The sequence below is a fragment of the Episyrphus balteatus genome, chromosome 2, assembly GCF_945859705.1.
Source record: "Episyrphus balteatus chromosome 2, idEpiBalt1.1, whole genome shotgun sequence".
In the NCBI taxonomy this organism is placed as follows: domain Eukaryota; kingdom Metazoa; phylum Arthropoda; class Insecta; order Diptera; family Syrphidae; genus Episyrphus; species Episyrphus balteatus.
This window is the reverse complement of record NC_079135.1, coordinates 111,282,881-111,301,191: the sequence shown is the minus strand read 5'-3', so window position 1 is coordinate 111,301,191 and position 18,311 is coordinate 111,282,881. Positions and strand designations below refer to the sequence as shown.

Here is an 18,311-nt window from a genome sequence, read left to right as displayed (position 1 = left end):
ATTTTTTTTTTTGTATATTGCAGATGTCATTGAAAAAGAAAGATCCATCATTAAGAGTTGCTGCTAATGATCCACACTTAGTTAGCCTTGGTGGTGGTCGATTGAGTACGGCTGTTACAATACATTACATACCCATTGGTGAGTTAACTTCTAAAAACAGTCATTTTTATTTTTAAATTTGGCTTTGATACATTTTAAACTGTTTAAGATGTTGAATCAGTAGACTATTGACTTACATAAGTCCCTACATGGCAACTGAACCTACCCTAGTTATAACAATGAACAACATAAAGGGAAACGACATACATAAAAACGACATACATTAAAACTCTTATAACTGAAAGTTTGACAACTTATGCGCCTATTAAGTCACTAAAACTACCCTAAAACTAGCGATCCTAATGCTGAATTTTCACGGGTCGATTTTCACCGTGCTGTGAAACTTTTCAGTGTAAATCGATTCGCGTGAATTTAAGCCTTAGTTGAGTCCAAGTCGTCTTTTGCTTGTAGACATATGCGAAAAAAAAATCGACACATGCAAAGTTGATATAAGAGTTTAGCCAAGAATATTCAAAGTGTGAAATCAGTGCCACAAAATCTGACTTACTAATTGTACATTTATGAATTCATGTAAAATTAGCAGTTTTTTCAACTACCTTTTTTAGTAGCCTAACTTTTCATAAAAACCAACAAAAAATTTTTTTTTATTTTTAAAAGCAAATCTAAGAAAAATTGTTTTTTGTTTGGTTTGACCCAATTTTCTTTCAATGGCCTACAAATCTTTTAATACACTTGCACCACTACTAAGTAATTTCAAAGTTGAAACCGATAAAGACGGATGTAGGGTGCAAACTAAACTATCAAGGAAACGAACAATTTCTGCTATGTAAAAACTACCAAACAATTAGAGGCATGCTGCTTCCCTGCAACCAACCTTTTCTGGGACTAACTATATGATTTGGGGTGGGTACTATGATAGGTGAAGGCAAATTTTGTTTTCAAAAATTAAATTCTTGGAATACAAAAAAAAACTTTGTATGTACTAGCCCAACTTTGCCCCCATCCCAAATCCTGTAGTGAGCTCAGGCAGGGGTGTGACATCCCGTCTCACTTTTAGATGTGCTGAACTTCAAATACCACTTAAAAATACATTTTTTAAGTGTTTATTTTTGTTTACTTTCAAAGTGACGGATCTAATTTGGTTGTTGAAATGGAAATAATGGCCTTATTTCGTAGGGCGTTATTCAAAATCACCTTCAAAAATATGGAATGGGTCAACTTTGGCTTCAAACTTTTCCAAATTAGATTTTATTTTATTTTGCCAGTTTTTAGAAGTCCTTATAGCATCTTCTCAATACTTTCGACATAGATAAAGGTCAAAGAGCATTCAACTCACCATTTTACCATAACCAATTTTTTACTTCGGACGTTCCCTTTTGTTTATGATGAGGACTATGGCTGGGATTTTCATGTACTTAAAAACAAAAAAATATGTGCTCTTAAAAATAGAAAGTGGGCATGAAAATTATATATTTGAAACTTGAAAGACAACATTGGAGCTATTCGAGCTATCGAAATTTATACTCTCTCCCAAATTTTTCAAATTATGCTCGAAAAACATGCATTTATTTTTAAAATATGCAAAAATATGCAGATCAATACAAAAAATGTAACTATAATAAATTAGCAAAAATATACACTCGCCATTGAATGCAATTTTACGGAAATTTATTGATTCGTATGAATAATAAGTTCTCATGCTTCTAACGTCTTGCTAAAAAATATATATTTGCATCGTAATCCTAGCCTTACTGATAAATCTATTCCTTTGTTGTGCAAATATCCCATGACTCGTCCATTTTATTATTCTCCGTCATCCGATTTGATAAATTAAGACTTTTTCGAAAATCGGCTTTTAAACATTTCAACATATTTCTGCTAACAAAAATTGAAAAACATCCGATCTTTCGTTTAGCAGAAACACTAAGGGCGGAATTCATAAATTTGTCAATAAAAGACTCCATCCAGGCTCCAGGTGATATATATTACATTGACCCGGATCCAAATCCAATATACATCCCACATACATACCTTTACTATCCACTTGATCTCTCCTAAACTGTATTTAAAAGAAAACATTCAATGGTTGAGAGTTGTAAGTCACTAGGCCTTGCTCTCTTTTCTCGCCTCGAAAAATCTATCCGAACCATTCTCAAAAAAATTTGTCTCTGATATTTATGTCAAGTACTCATATTATAAATGTCTGTCTTTTTCATCTTGGTGGGTTTGATGAAGTTTAGAAGCGACATAAGCTTAGGATTTCGTTTTTAAAACTGTCTTTGAAAAATGAATTATATTTCCATTGAAAATAAAACTATGCATTATTTATTTCAGGTGATATGACAATAGGTTCCTCACCTACATGCAGTGTCTCTCTAAACGGATCTGGTGTCCGTCCAGTTCATTGTACTATTTATCGCAGTGAAGAAAATGAAGTGACCATTGTCCCAGAAAACGATGCCAGAGTTCTTATCGATGGAACAAAACTTGTCGATGGCGAAACAAATCTCACCCAAGGCGCAATGATAACAATTGGCAATTCAAATTATTTGCGTTTCAATAATCCCGCCGAAGCTCAATTAATACGCTCTGCCATGGGCAGCAACGAACGAATCTCAATGCCACAAATCGATTTTACCCAAGTGCCGCGTCGCAATTCAAACCGAAGCAGCATTAGTAATGGTGGTAATGGTAGCTCTGAAGAAGCTCAAATCGAAGCATTTTACGAATCAAAAATTCATCCAAAAGAATCATCATCAAAATTAATTAATAATATCGATATAAATGGTCTGACATGTCCGAAGGTTTTCACAGCCGATTCGATAACTGTAAATACCCCAGCGAAAGATGTCCTCGGTCCGAAATATGCAAATTTTGCAAAGAATCTCGCAGAGAATCATCGCAATGAGAAAAATCAAAAAATGAATAATTATGTTAACATTCCAACAACAAACTATCATCAACAACAACAACATCAGCAACAACAACAACAGCACCAACAATATCATAATAGTAACCTTAATAGTTCTTCGTCCAGCACAAATGGTACTGGTGGCAATGAGATTCTAGCTAAAGTTAATAACAATCTATCGAATAACAGTAGAAACACTACTCCATATGATAAGTACCCCAAATCATATGGTGGCTTACAGCTATTCCCAATGAATGGTGTCAATACAGAAATCAACACTTCATCGTCATCATATCACAGTGTAACCTACGAATCTTTGGCTGCACACAATTCATCACAGCAAAATATATCTGCCCAAGAAAATGAGCGTTTGGAGGAGATCCTTAAAATTTGTACTGAGTATGAGCGTCAGAATTCAAATTCGAATTCAAATTCAAGTGTTACCTCCTCACCCATAGTTCAGAATCGTATTAAAACTAATGGTTCTCTGCCTCGGGAAAAGAAAGGACCCTTCTATGATCTAAGCCCACAACACTCTGGAGGTCATTCAAAGGTTTTCTTTCCTGAAAAAGCCAAAACAAGTTCTGGTTATGAAAATGTTCGACTTATAGGCGATCGTCGAGTTGAAATTGGTAATGGTTCTGGCAGTGGAAGTGGTACTCCAGCTAGTGGTTCATGTATTGGATCACCAAAGTCAGGCTATGAGAATGTCATAGTTGGCAAATATGTTCCACAAAGTCCAAGAACAAAAATACGAACAACTTGTATGTCACCCAAGAAGGATAGTTCCTTTAATGGGTTCCAAATTCAACAAAAACCACAAACCAATCACTCGACATCGGATTATGAACAACTTATACAAACATTCGAGGATAAGCTGAAGATGGAAATGCAGGCTATACAGGATAAGAGTCGATTAGCCAGTCCAACACCGTCTAGAAGTGAATTCAGTTCTCCATCGACTAAGCGACCAAATAAAAATATCAATAATCTGACTCTGAATCTGAGTTTTACTAAAAAAGATAAAGAGAAGCCTGTTCCAGCGGTGCGAACTATAAAGACTAATATGACTGTTCCTGTTTTTGGTGGTTCGGATTTGAATGCATCGGACATAAACCTGGAAAAGCTTAAGATAACTCGCAAAGAGTTACAAGCCAATATTCTAATGCTGAGGGCACAAATCGGTGAATTGCGATTGCAGGAGGAAAATACTTTAAGAGGCGTAAGTATACACTTTTTTACTTGAAATAATATATATTTAAAAAAAATGATCACTTTCAGATGGACACGGACAAATCTTATGAATCAACTGAACTTGTATCAACCAAGGACACTCTCGCAAAACTGGAAAAATCATTCACTTCGCTACAAACAAAAATTCATCGATTAGAAGCACAAAGAAATGCCACACGTGTCATGGAAGAGAACCAACAAGCTAAATTAAAGCAATCAATTGCTATCAAACAAGACCAAGTTAAAAGGTAAGAGTATATGATTAATAGGCTGGGTCAAAAAACCACTTTTTTCAAATCCACAAATTTCAAATCCTAATAGCGCGGAAAATAAATAGGGAAGAAGTAAAAAAAAAGTGCTAACTTAAACAAAAAATCCAAGAAATAGCATAAAGAAAGGTCTAAAAGTGTGTTTTACTACTTTGGTACTTTTTGGTCTTTGTTTTAATTTTTTTACAAATTATTTTTGACGCTATAAAGCACCAAATGCATCACTGTGGTGCGAGGACAATGATAAATAGTTAAATCCAACTCGACCGACAAATTTTTAAATCTTCAGCGAGTTCATGACTTTCACTGATTGTGTCAACTTCATTTTTACTTCCATAAAAATGAAAAAAAATATCGTAAAAATAGGAATTTTGCATTATTCGACAAATTTCAAAACGCCAGAAGTCCTTACCCAATTTGAACAATTCTTTTTGTACTTATTATTTAGCTCTTAAAGGAGTTGTCTGCAGCTATTTTAATTTAAAAAAAATAAAGCGTTAGGGTGATCAAATTTTTTTTTTTTTTCTAAGTTTAAGAAACTAAAAATACGTTTTTATCACTCACTAAAAACAATAAAATAATTTAATGAAGTTATTGGAAATGTTAATGCCCCTCCCCAGGATCTAGACCACTTAAATAGTATGTAGTCATTAGAGCTACATAGGTTTGATTTCGATACGATAATTGGAAGTTGGCTAAATTTGATTTGGGGTGTTTCGACCCCCCAATGGCCCTTCCTAGGGTCTGGACTACCAAAATATTGTGTTGTCATTCGAACCTAATATGAGGCGTTCAGAATAATAATGGGTCAAGTCCTTTTGAAATATGTGCATTATTTTTAACTTTGAGAAGCTATTTCTCAGGAACAAAAGGAACTTTTTCACCATTCGCAACATTTCCGCGCTTTTAGGATTTGAAATTTGAAAAAAAAATCGTTTTTTGACCCACCCTAATGATTAAGTCAATCAAGTTCCGTCTTAATAATTAATTTCTTCTTTTCCAGACTGAAAACAATGCTCAAAGAGAAACCCTCAGATGATTGTTTAAATGAGGAATTCAATAAATGTTCAGAATCCCTTGAGAACGATCGAAAGACATTTGAGGACTTGGAATTCCAGTATCTGGAAGAGGAGTCCGATTGGCAGGCATATCGAGAGGAACTCCATATGGAACAGAAAGATTTGTCATCGCAAATCGATGATAACCGCATTAAGATGCGACAATTAGAGACTGTTGGGGCAGCTAATCGCAGTAGTGCGTGTTCGGAAGCTAAAGCTATAAAAGACAATTTGTTATCGTTGATAAATGAATTACGGGAAAATAAAGAAGAACTGAGAACAGTTGAAGCCAATATATCGGATATAACTGGAGAACTCAATGGACAATCGGATCCATCATCTGAAAATGATGATGACGACGATGATGAGGAAGATGATGATGATGATGAAGATGATGAGAGTGAAATGTCACCAGCTGATAATCAACAACAACATGGAATAATGTCACAATCTCTGTTCGGTTCAGCAGAAATTCTCTGCCCGAAACGCCATCCAGAGGATATTATGTCGAAGAGTGTCAACGAGAATATGTTTTATAACAATAAAATAGAATTGCCATCACAACAACACCCGGTAACAAGCACACCGAAGAGAAAATTAGAAATTGTCGATATTAAAGATGATTTAATTAATGATCCACCTGCTCTACCGCCAAGACAAATTCCTAGAAATTCTCTTCAAGATTCATCGCCATCTTCAATTGAAGATCAAGTTGTTAGACGATTACACAAGGAAGCAGAAGATGATCCATTATTAAAACTGAAATACAATATGAATGATGAACAAGAACAACAGACCGGTGAGAGAGTTAATTTTAATCTATCACTTGGTAGTGATGATTTTGAGGTTAATCCATTGGAACGAAGAATACCATCACAGGATGATATTGATAGAATTTCAAAGGTTACCTCGGATGCACCGATTTCAACTAAAGGAGCCAGTAATAAGATATTTGACAGTATTAAAGAAATTGAAAGAAATCGACAATTGTTGCTGGCACAGCAAGGTTTGTTAAACAATTTAGATTTATCGTTTATTTACTTGGAACTAAAAGAAATTTTTGTTTTTTTTTTACAGGAAGTCATGTTATTGAACATGCAAGACAAAAAATGGTCGATTTGAAAAAGAAAAGTCATGATGAAGCACGTGCACAGTATTTATCTATGTTGAGCACTAGTTTAGAGTAAGTATAATTAAATGATATTAAAAACACATACATAAGTTTAAAAACCATTGGTTCAGCTATTGTAACCTATATAGCAACTTTTTTTCTTTCTCTGCAAGGCACTTGCCTTTTCTTTTAACGCAAACATCGTACATTTGAATCTAGCTTCGAGCGTATTTTGGGTACAAAATGTTTTATTTTTATTTTCTCATATAAAGATTACAAATGAATAGTTGGGCAAAGGTGACGAACTACGGTAAACGTACGTTAACGTATTGACGCTTTATGTCTCTATCTTTTTCTTCTGATTAAATAGAGAGAGCAATGGTCAAAACGTTAACGTACGTATACCGTAGTTCGACCCCTGGTTTCTAATCGATCTTAAAGTTCAGACAATTTCAAACGTAGCTTTCTTTAATTCTTTCCTCATATTTTTAAATTCGCCTTTTCCGAAGATTGTTATAATCTTAACTGAACCTTCAATTTTTCGACTTCACTGTCCCATTATAAGGCGCTCGACGGATTGACCTCAGAAAATTTTGAAAAGTCTACTGGTCTAAAGTGTTCCACGTCTGAGACCAACTAAATGTAGAATATTTCACCCAAAAAGGTGGTAAAAATTCATTTTTATTATCTTAAAATGTAAATAAACAAATATAAAATTTATTTAAACCATTTTATACAAATTTTCATAAATTAAGTTTAGGCAGGTTTACTATATATCTATAGAATCTGATCACAAACAGAAACTAACATTAAAATCAGTCGCACATTTTTAATATTTGGTAAGAGGGATTCTGATTACATAAAACGTAGTCGTATTGGTTATACCATTTATAATTCATGATCGATTTGTATCATATTTATTTTGTTGGTTTCATTTTTTTTTTCCGAATAACAATAACTGTTACAATAACGAAAAAAATACGAACAAAATTCGCTTATAAAATTGAAGAAAATCAATTTCACCATACATTTTGTACGGAACGGCATTTTTAATTAAAATCGCGAAATTCCGAATTCTATGACTTTTTTTTGGACTCGAAAAGACGTCTGTGAAAATATTCGATTTGAAAAGTAAAAAAAAAAAATACAAAACAGATGGAATTGTACGTTGGTTCTGGTTATACCAATAAATAGGGTTGTGTGCATTAATCTGGAATAGTAGCCACGTTCCAAGAAGGATTCTAAATGTAATGGCCGTCGTCACCCCGACAAATGGAAAGGATTTATTTTGATATTTCATGGCAATAAAAGAAGAACATTAACAGGTAATACCAAATATTATTGCCAAACGCAGATAGTAGATTGAGTGAACGAGTAATTTTTGCAACAAAAAAACTTCAAAGTTCAAAATCAATTTTTTGGGTCCTATATATTCCTTCAAATCTTTCATAAAATAAAATAATGACTTTTTGAAAATTTACGATTCTCAGCCAAAAATGAATGTTAGATATCAATATCGTTTTGACATCTACTGTAAATGCGGGATTTCAGAGAAGTCAGACTCTAAAAATAATTAAGAAAAGATAAGAACAAGATACAATTATAATTTTATTATTATTATTATAAATATAAGAGTTACCAGCGCATTTTAGAACTATGGCTACATATCTGCAGGGTGTCCCACAGTCATCGCAACAGATGAAACCCATGAATTCTTGACGTAATTCTAAGCTTCATTCCCGAGTTATAACACGGGTTTTGGGTATCGTTTTCTTTAAATAGCTCTATCTACTATCTTCCTGCATATCTGCCGATTTCTAATCAAAGTCCTATGATAGCACCGCATCGGTAATAGTTCTGAAGTACTAACAGTTATTTATGTTCTTTTTTGTATGAGAAAATTACTGAATGACTCAAGAGGTAATTAAATATGGAGCAAGATTATGATTTTCTAATGAATATAGAGGTTATTTTTTATACAATATTCAAAAAGAAGGCATTTTGTAAAACGTTACTGTTTTTAGTTAGACCACGAACTAGCTTTCTTATTTTTTCTCATTATATCGTAGACGGAGAGCAAAATTGAAAAATTTAACAAATTTGCTTTCCGCCGCACTTTTGCTGCACTGAGATTTGTCAATAGTTTAAAAAAAAAAGTTACGCATACGCCACAGTGACCCTTTAAGTTTCCGCTCGACCAAACCAACACATTCTACTTTATTTTTGCGTATAATACAAATTATCTTGAATATATATATATGAGTGACCTCAAACTAAATTTGCGTATCCACAAAGGAACTGGAAAATTGATGAGACCAAGTCAGGTCCACCGGGACGAAATATCGAATATATTTATGGATGGACTCAAGGTTCTCTTTGTTTTTTTTTATAAATAAGCCTTCAATTTTACAAAAGCTAATCGTTTTCAATTTAATTTACAAAACTCTGTACATGCAAACAAATATTTCTATAAATAAGTGGATTCATTTGCCTTGTCATTGCAACTTTTATATCAATGATTCTACCCAATAGACATGATTCATAATTTATTCAATTTGAATTCGATTCATGTGATTAGATTGTATTGCATCATAGCAATTCTTCGAATTGAATGTTTAATGCGAAAATGTAGGCAACGTCAAATATAAAAACGAAAACTATGACAAAATTGTATAAAAGATTTGGGTAAAACAGCGGTGTGTAAGTCGGTGATAAGAAACTATATAACGCGTTAAACAATGAATTTTTAGAAATCCTTAAACTGGAAACTAACAATCCGATAATGGAGATGTATAACAATAAATTTAACAAAGTCAAAAATAAAACTATTTTTTTAAAGTAAATTTTCTAATTTTCACTTCTATTTTTAAAAAAAGTAGCGAAATTTCATGAAAAGCCCTGTTCCTTCGGAGGTGGTAGTTTACTCATGAATAGATCTAGTACTACAAATAACACACGATCTTCTACTGGAGGAGATACGAAAGTTTTGTTGTTGTAGTAGATTTCTACTCACGAGTAAACTACCACCTCCAATGGAACAGGGCTAAAATTCAATTGGACCTGAACAAAGAAATTGTTTTCTAATTTTAGTAGTAGAATTTTAACTAAATTGTTAGGACGTAAATTTAGCACGTCCAAATATGTCCCTTGCTTACTGTGGAAAAGTCGAAATTTATTTTTTAAACATTGACAATTGTATTGTATTACATTATTGTTAAATCACATTACATTTAACTAAATATACCAATAAAATACTTTTTTTTTCCCTAAATATATATAATTTGTGGATAAACGCTTTCGCCTGTGATCAAAAAAAAAAAATCAAAATCGTTAGAAGATTTTATAAAACAGTTTTAAAAAAGTTGGCATGACATATTGTAGTAAATATTAATTATTATCTAAAACCAAAATTTCAAAAAAGTTAAATCTTCCGTTTTCAATAATTATATATATTTTTTTTTAATCTCCAAAAATTCATTCTTTTTAACATATAATTTTGGTTTAAATTAAAACTATATAATGCTTTTTCATTGAAACAAAAAAAAACTTTCTCTGGCAGGTACAGCTAATGATTTTCGAAAAAAAAAATTGTTTTCATCATAAGATATACATACATACTTTGTATAAAAACTAATACTTACTTTTTTTTCTTTGAGAAAATTTTACTTTTCTAAAATTGGTGTAGGACAAATAATGTTATTGCAGGATCCCATTTGGGGTTTAAAAAAATCAATCATTTTTTGAAAAATCAGAGTTTCCAAACAAATAAATGAATTTTTTTAAAGTTTTTTTTAATATGTGGATTAAAAATTTCTTCAAAATGGCATACCAAAAACCTCATACAATGTTTCAAAAAAAAAAGTTTTATAAAATTCTTTGTCATATAATATTGTATGAACATACACTCCTTTTCATCAGAATAGGTACACAACTTTTCAAATGTTCATTAACCGTTTGTCCCCAATAGTGGTGCGTGACCTAACAAGGTTTTATTGTTTTTTGATAGTTTAAGATGTTAGGAAAAACAACGGCTAAAATTATTTCAAAATGGACCATAACTTTCCCATTGTTTTTCTTGTAAAGTATTTTTACAGGAAAAAATAACTTATTTTTTTCTTCATCAGAATAGGTACACCCTTGTTATCTTTAATTTTTTTTAGATTTCGAACAAATTTACCATTAAAACAAATAACTAGACTTTTCTAAGTGTAATTTGATAATCATACTACCATTTTGAAAAACATGGGTGGATTAAAATTGCTAAATTTCGGCGAAAACACCTTAAGAAATAAAACAAACAATGAAGGATCCACCAGTACTGGTATTAAAGAAAATTACGAATTGTTAATATGCTCTATCCAGACTTCAGATACAAACATTCTGGGGGTAAAAAAAATGAATGGTGGCAAAAAAATGCAAAAAAACACTCTAAGTTGAGTAAATTTTTACATGTGTTACCAGTTTTGGTGGATTAACGACAAGAATAAAAGTGAAAAACAGTTGTTATTTGTAATTTTAGGACAGTAAATAGAATGGTCATTAGTCCCAATCTTCTAAAATGGCTGAATTTTGTAAAGACACCATCACTAAACCAAGAACAGAATTGTATGCGTTTAAAGTTTTTGAAATCCTATACCACTTGAAAAGTTGAGTGGTATTTCTTGTTATTTTTGGGTTAGTGAAAATTTAATTTGTATGTCCTTGGTGAGTTAAACTATCAGTTTAACGTTTTGCGAAAGGAGAAACTATTTTGAGACCAACTTCATTGTTTAAAAAGAAGTGTTAAGGAATGGAAGAAAGTAATCAACTACGATAATACAAATAATGAATTTCAAACGTGAAGAATGGTCACAATTATTTGTAAATGCATATTCAAGAAACTTTTCCTTAATTGTCTAGTATTTGTGAACCAGTATACTGAATTTTTCAACAGGACCACGCCTCCTACCACAAAAAATGCTCTGTTAAATATTGGGAGGAAGTGAAAATTTAGGAAGTACATCAGTATCTGCCATAGAAAACAACCCTAAACCTTGTTGAAAATGTTTGGAAATGGCTAGCCCGTACTGATAAAATTTGTGATAGTCGATTTTAAGACAAAAATATTTCCTAACCCACCATTTAACAATTTAGGGAAGAAATTCAGATAGATTGCATAGAGAAATTTAACAATGCAATTTCTGGACAGTTTTCTTATTTTTTTTTGAATAAAAACGCCACTATACAAAAAATAAAATAAGTAAAATACATTTTTAAGAAGAACTTGGTTTTAATTCATTCCGTGGACCACTTTGACATCATTCTTTTTGTGTACCTATTCTGATGAAACAAAAAAATAACTCAGTTTTTCGATGTGAAATGCTTTGCCATATAGAAACAAAAAAAATAACCACACGTCTTGAATTATTTTTTTTTGCTGATTCTGCTAACATCTTAAACAATGACTTGACATCAAAAAATTATTATTTTTCCTACACTATAAGGAAAAAACGAATACTGAACATTTGAAAAGTTGTGTACCTATTCTGATGAAAAGGAGTGTATAAGAATTCTCATGTCATACTTCATTTGGAGGTTAAAAACAGGTGTTTTCGTAATTTAAAAAACAAAATTTACATATTTTTAAAAATAAATGATAAAATTAATTTAAAATTACTCTTTTATACTTAAAAAAGCGTTAACATTCTAACGCCCATATTATTGAATAATTTTAAAGCTTGTTTAGTGAATGTTAGAAGTTGCAAATTTTCCAAAACCTGGCACTATTATAGAAATATTTGACATCTAGAAGACAAAATCTAAAATTAAATTTCGGTTTAATAGCATTTGGTCGAGTTATTCCAAAATTAAGCAGTCACAAAACATGTTTTGATATAAAACTAGTTTTTAAATTTCTCAATAATATGTACGTAAGCAACTTTTACAAAACAAGTACATTACAGTACATTTGTCGTGCATTTTTTTGTTTAAGGCTGTGATTAATTTTTAACTTATAAATTACTTTTACACAACTCAGTCTATAACGGAAATTATTAACAACAGTTCCATACTCATAGCCAAATAAATTCATAACAGTTCAGTTTCAAAGAAACATTTCAGGGAAACGCCATTTTTCGCAGCCAAATGACTGGACAGATAAAATGTAAGTGAATATTTTGATGCTGCTCTCAACAGAAAATATTTGAATGATTCTAAAATATTGACAATCAACTCGATTTGTTTTATTTGTTTTATCCATTTAATTTGCTTTGTTTTGTTTATTGATTCGCGTGTGACGTGCTGAACGCTTTCATATTTTCAAACTGAATATATCTACAGTTTAAAAATTCTACTCTATGTGAGACTTTAAATACCTGGCTACACTTTTGTGCCTTTGGGACAAATATGAGCTCATTAATGTTGTCACATGTTAAGTTTAATACGAATTCTCTTTCTCGTCTTAATTTCGTGTTGTCTATTCAATTAATTTAAAAAAAATTCCCATACACTCTAGTGTAGTGTAGATTCTAGATTGAATCTAATATAAATATAAACATGTTGTCTAGAGGGGACTCATCATCATAAGATTTCTTAAACAAATAATTTTCTTATTTGTTGATTAGAAATAAAAAAACACACACACAAACTCAAAATGCAACCCATATGATGATGGATTCAACAACAATCCAAGGCTATTTGCATAATAATAAATCTACAAAGAGTGTACACAATTATATCATTTGTATTTTATTTCCCCCAACACACAGAAAAATATTGTACTTTACTGTAACTGAAATAATTGTTGTCATACTCCACAATAATAAAAAAAATAAGTAAAAATACAAATAAAGTAGCTGCTTCATTGGGTTTTATTCAGAGAGTAATCAAAAGAGAAGACATTCGCAGTCAGTTCTCATGCTGTGCTTGCTATCTATCTACTCCACACTTATTTGATGATGATAATTCCATTTGGGAATATAATCAAATAATTTTACGAATACATCACAACGGGACGAACTCTCCATCTCGACGTCGACATCACAACAGAAAGTCTCTGTTTTGGGTTTCTTTCTTTCGTTTCCCTTTAATCCCATTCAAGTATCAACTCTTGGCTTATAACGGCAATAAACCCGCCTGACCGGTCGGTAACCATTATTATTACGGACAAACGAGCATATAACATAGATCCGTTCTCATTTTTTTTGTTATTGTTGTTTCCATTCTTTTATTCGATCAACATTCTTTATCTGCTTTAACTAACTGGAGGAAATATAATAAGTCGTAAGCTTAACGCAGGGTTATATCTATTAGTACCTTATACTGGAGTTGTATCTGCCGCTGCCGTTGCCGGCCGGCCACCTCAGCCACACATCGTTTTGTTGTTATCATACACATTCCATTGTGCCGTGTTCGAAATACAAAAAAAAAAATAGAAAAAGAGTTGAAAAACAAAAAAAAAAAAAAAATCGATATCATTCCGATATGGTACCTCTAGTCAAGTCATAGTCATTCTCATTACCCACCGCAGTGTCACTAATCAACGGCGCGATAAATAGCAATTTGTGTTTTGCGGCGGTCGGTATAGGCATCGATAAAGAGTCTATATCACACATAAAAACTGGCAAATTGGGTAATTTCGAAGAATTTATATTACCTGGCTGTTGGCAGTTTATGAAATACTGTCCCTAACACGTATTGAAAGGAAGGCGATAATACAAATTATATGTATTTATATTAATTTGGGGCGTTTTGTGCGTATCAATCAAAAATATTGGGCCTTTGATAAGATTCGAAATTGAAAAATCTCTCAAAAATGAATTTCGAAAAAATCTCATCGTTAATTTGTTGGTAAATTCTCTTAATTTTTGAATAAAAACAATGAGTCTACTCATTTACTAATGTGTTTTTTGTTTTTTCTTTTTGTAGTAACTCAACAAATAATAAGGATGTTATTGAGTCGACGGAAATGGATAATTTGACAGATAAAGAGAACCGGCAGCAGCAGCAACAGGTGGGAGATGCAGACAGGAAAATCAACAAAACAACAACAAACACCAGTAATAAACATAGTAGCAGTAGTACAAATGCAAACAGCAACAACAATGAGAGCAATAATGATCAAAATAAATCTAGTCAAGTGAGTAGAGAGAGAGAATTTCTTTTTATTTATTTTTTTTTTTTTTGGTAAATTAGCAGACTCGTGGTAACGTTGCTTGGAAGAATTAAATTCAATTATGCCTTATATTTTCGTGAGTAAAAATTAATCCATATCAATCCATTTAAAGCGATAGTTAAAACGTTAGTTTGCTGGCATAGGCATCTATCAACTGCTTTTCGGGAAAGGAGTAATTTAGAATACAATACGTAGATGAAGCTTTCCTTAAACTAAAACATTAAATTCAATGTGTTTAATTTTTTTGACTATCCTAAAATTGTAATACATATAAGTCTAAAATCAAGTCATTAGGTGCATATTGTGAACTACACTTAAATTTTCATATACCTTGTTTGGGGTCAGGGATGGAAGATTTATCGAAGGTCCAACAATTTTGTTTGATTTCATTAGCATATTAAAAACAACTGCATTGTTATTGCATTTTATCTCAAAAAGTCGCCGATACATGCAGCGAAACTTACTTTTTGTAAATGTTAAAATTTATTCATAAAAACGCATAAACCGTAACCAAATTCTATTTCGCTAAAAATTTAAGTAGTCACCATTACTAAAAAAAAACGAATGCTTTTACTGTACAAAAGAAGATAACAACACAAGTTACCTCTCTCGTCATCACTATAGGCAGCTGGTAGTTAATTAAGCAAATGAGTTTTTAAATTAATTAATTTATTGCTATTTTTTATTTTTTACAAATGTATCTTAATTAAAAAGATGAATCTATTAATGTATGTTTGTATTATGTTTGTATGATTTATTCATAATTTTGTGATTCAATTCAATAGTTTTCGCATTCAACGGGTTCAATAACATGGCAATAGAAACATGCAAATAGAACAGACTGATAACACTGGTCAACAATTTTAAACTTTTTAAAATTTTCCAGAAAGATTTTTATCAAATTTTATGGATTCATTTAGCTTTTAGTTAGTTAGTTTCTTTCTAGCAGCTCTAGTTTTTGAAATATTTAATTTTTCATATTTAGGGGCAATAGACTGATTCAAAAAATTTTTTTTTTTCTTTTGTTCAAAGCATTGTTGAAAATATTGTTGGAAATGACGACAAAAAAATACTGTAAAAGTTTCAGCCCTTAATGTTAACATTTAGTACCGCCGCATCGCAATTTTCTATTTCCCATACGATTTGTATGGGAAAGATTGTGTATTTGTGTTTAGAATTTTGTATCTTTTTAATGGTTCATCCAAAAGGCTTGACAAAATCATTTTCTTTTATAAAATTGTCCGCTCTACAAAAAAGCTCCTATTAATTTTTTTGATTTACCCCCGCGTTTCGAAGTTATTCAACTTTAAAATATAAAAAGTAATTTTTTCTCATTTTTTTTCCGATTTTTTGACGAAATTGTTATGTTTTTTCAAAAAATTTGGCAAAATTTTCGAATATTTGTATTCTATGTTGTGTTTTGGTTTCACAGATCCTTTTATATAACTCTCAAACCCCTAAAACTATCATATTAGATTTCTTCAATAAATTCGAATTATTCATTTTTTCAACTAAAAATTATTTTAATTAATTTTTCGCGTCCGTTTTTTTTTTAATTTCATAAATGCAATCTTGTAGAGCGTTCAATTTTATACAAGAAAATGATTAAATTTAGCCTTTTTGATGAACCATTAAAAAGATACAAAATTCTAAACACAAATACACAATCTTTCCCATACAAATCGTATGGGAAATAGAAAATTGCGATGCGGCGGTACTAAATGTTAACATTAAGGGCTGAAACTTTTACAGTATTTTTTTGTCGTCATTTCCAACAATATTTTCAACAATGCATTGAACAAAATAAAAAAAAATTTTTTTTGAATCAGTCTAAGGGGCAAGTTCATTGGTCATACTAATTTTTAAATTTTCCTTATTTTGAGCGTTTATTAAAATTTTCTAGAAAAATTAATATTACACTTAATGTATTTGTGGTCAGTTAAGCTGGTTCCTTTCTAAGAGCTCTTATTTTTAAGATATTTTAATTTTTCACATTTTGGACGTAATTTCATACTATTTTTTAGTTTTTCTTTTCACATACGTTTTTAAAGTTTTTCTCGACAAATTTATTTCGGTTCAGTAGTAAAATAAAAATACAAAAAAAAAAATAAATTACAAAAAAAATTGTATGAATTTGAGTACAGTTTTAAATCTAAAGTTGGTTTAAATACCAAAATCAAATAGAAAACTTTATTGTGGATACACGAAAAGTTAAATAATCAGTTTTATTGAACATTGTAGTTTTTTATTATTTCATGTCATCTGTTAATCTTTACTTTAAAACATAGTTGGGAACAGTATAACATCATTTTTTTTATGAAAATTAATATTAAAAACAACTGCAGTTGTTAAAACTGTACCTAACTTAAAAATCTACTTAAATGCATATTAATGGCTCTAAAATTGTGTTTAACCGAGTTTGCACAATCCGAGAATTAATTTGACATCAATTTACATGAATTTCTAACTTACATAGATATTCTTTTCAAAAAGAAAATTATTTGTTAACTCTTATACTGATTTTTAATTTAAAAAAGGTGGCAACTTTTTCGTATTCACCATAGTAATATCTTTCAGTGTACCAAATTTAATTTTTTCGTCAATAAATAGCCATTCAGATTCAGATGATTTTTGACGCCAAAAAGCATAAAAGAACCACAATGTGACTGTGGAACTGCATATGAAACTTAAACTAGTATCATTTTTCAGCTGTTCCTTCTTAAAAACAGACTGAAATAGAATATAGAACAGACCTATTTTACTCAAAAAATTATTATATGTATTTTAAAATGTTTTTCAAATATCCGAATTTTACTGTGTTTACATTTGTTTTGATCTTATTTTGTTTGTAGTTTATAAAATACCAATCAAATACATATCTACGTCAAAAATTTTACTAAAGTATTTCAACATTTTCACATAACGTGTGTGTCAAATTAATTGTCAAAATAACAACCTGTTTGTCATATTTTATTCACTAAATAATAACTCTTTCGAAATCATAAAAAAAATAGTATCAACAAAATATTAAATTTACGTCTTTTGAAATTCCCTACATTAAAATATTAAAATACAACACACATTGTTTTCGTTTACTTTTGTTTTTGGAATTAAGCCAAATCACTTAAATTAACACAAATTAATATGTGAGCTATCCTTGAATTAATATTCAATTTATATTAACGTACACTTACCCAATATAATAATTGTTCTGAGTAAATACATAATAAAATACATTTTTAATGGACATTTTTTTAAATAAATCCATAGTCCAATACGCCAAACATGTATTGTTTGAAATCGGGAATATACCCACATGTAATGGTTGATAATATGAATAAAAAGTAGTAAGAAACTGTACTAGAAAATTGACAAGTAAAAACTACTTCTGAATGCACTAAATGTGTATAGAAAAAGTCCATACTTTATGAATTTCTAATAGTTAAAACATTTACTATTTTGTCTAATAAGAAAAAAAACAATATCCTTCTTATGTATACAACAAAATCAGACGTCT

The 18,311-nt window shown here is 30.8% G+C and overlaps 1 protein-coding gene and 1 long non-coding RNA gene across 3 annotated transcripts in view; one reads left to right on the top strand and one right to left on the bottom strand.

The window, feature by feature from the left end:
* Positions 1 to 18,311, top strand: part of LOC129912650 (pleckstrin homology-like domain family B member 1) — an 82,328-nt gene that overhangs the window by 52,101 nt on the left and 11,916 nt on the right. For both annotated transcript variants that reach the window (XM_055990991.1, XM_055990990.1), the window contains exons 2-7: positions 24 to 138; positions 2,395 to 4,193; positions 4,253 to 4,452; positions 5,477 to 6,537; positions 6,609 to 6,714; positions 14,548 to 14,758. In XM_055990991.1, coding sequence (XP_055846966.1) covers positions 24 to 138; positions 2,395 to 4,193; positions 4,253 to 4,452; positions 5,477 to 6,537; positions 6,609 to 6,714; positions 14,548 to 14,758 — 3,492 coding nt within the window. The remainder of the gene's footprint in view (positions 1 to 23; positions 139 to 2,394; positions 4,194 to 4,252; positions 4,453 to 5,476; positions 6,538 to 6,608; positions 6,715 to 14,547; positions 14,759 to 18,311) is intronic.
* LOC129912651 (uncharacterized) lies at positions 13,818 to 14,438 on the bottom strand. Its single transcript, XR_008771879.1, has 2 exons — positions 13,936 to 14,438; positions 13,818 to 13,881 (listed from the first exon to the last, which is right to left on the bottom strand). It is a non-coding gene; the product is annotated as an uncharacterized LOC129912651 (long non-coding RNA).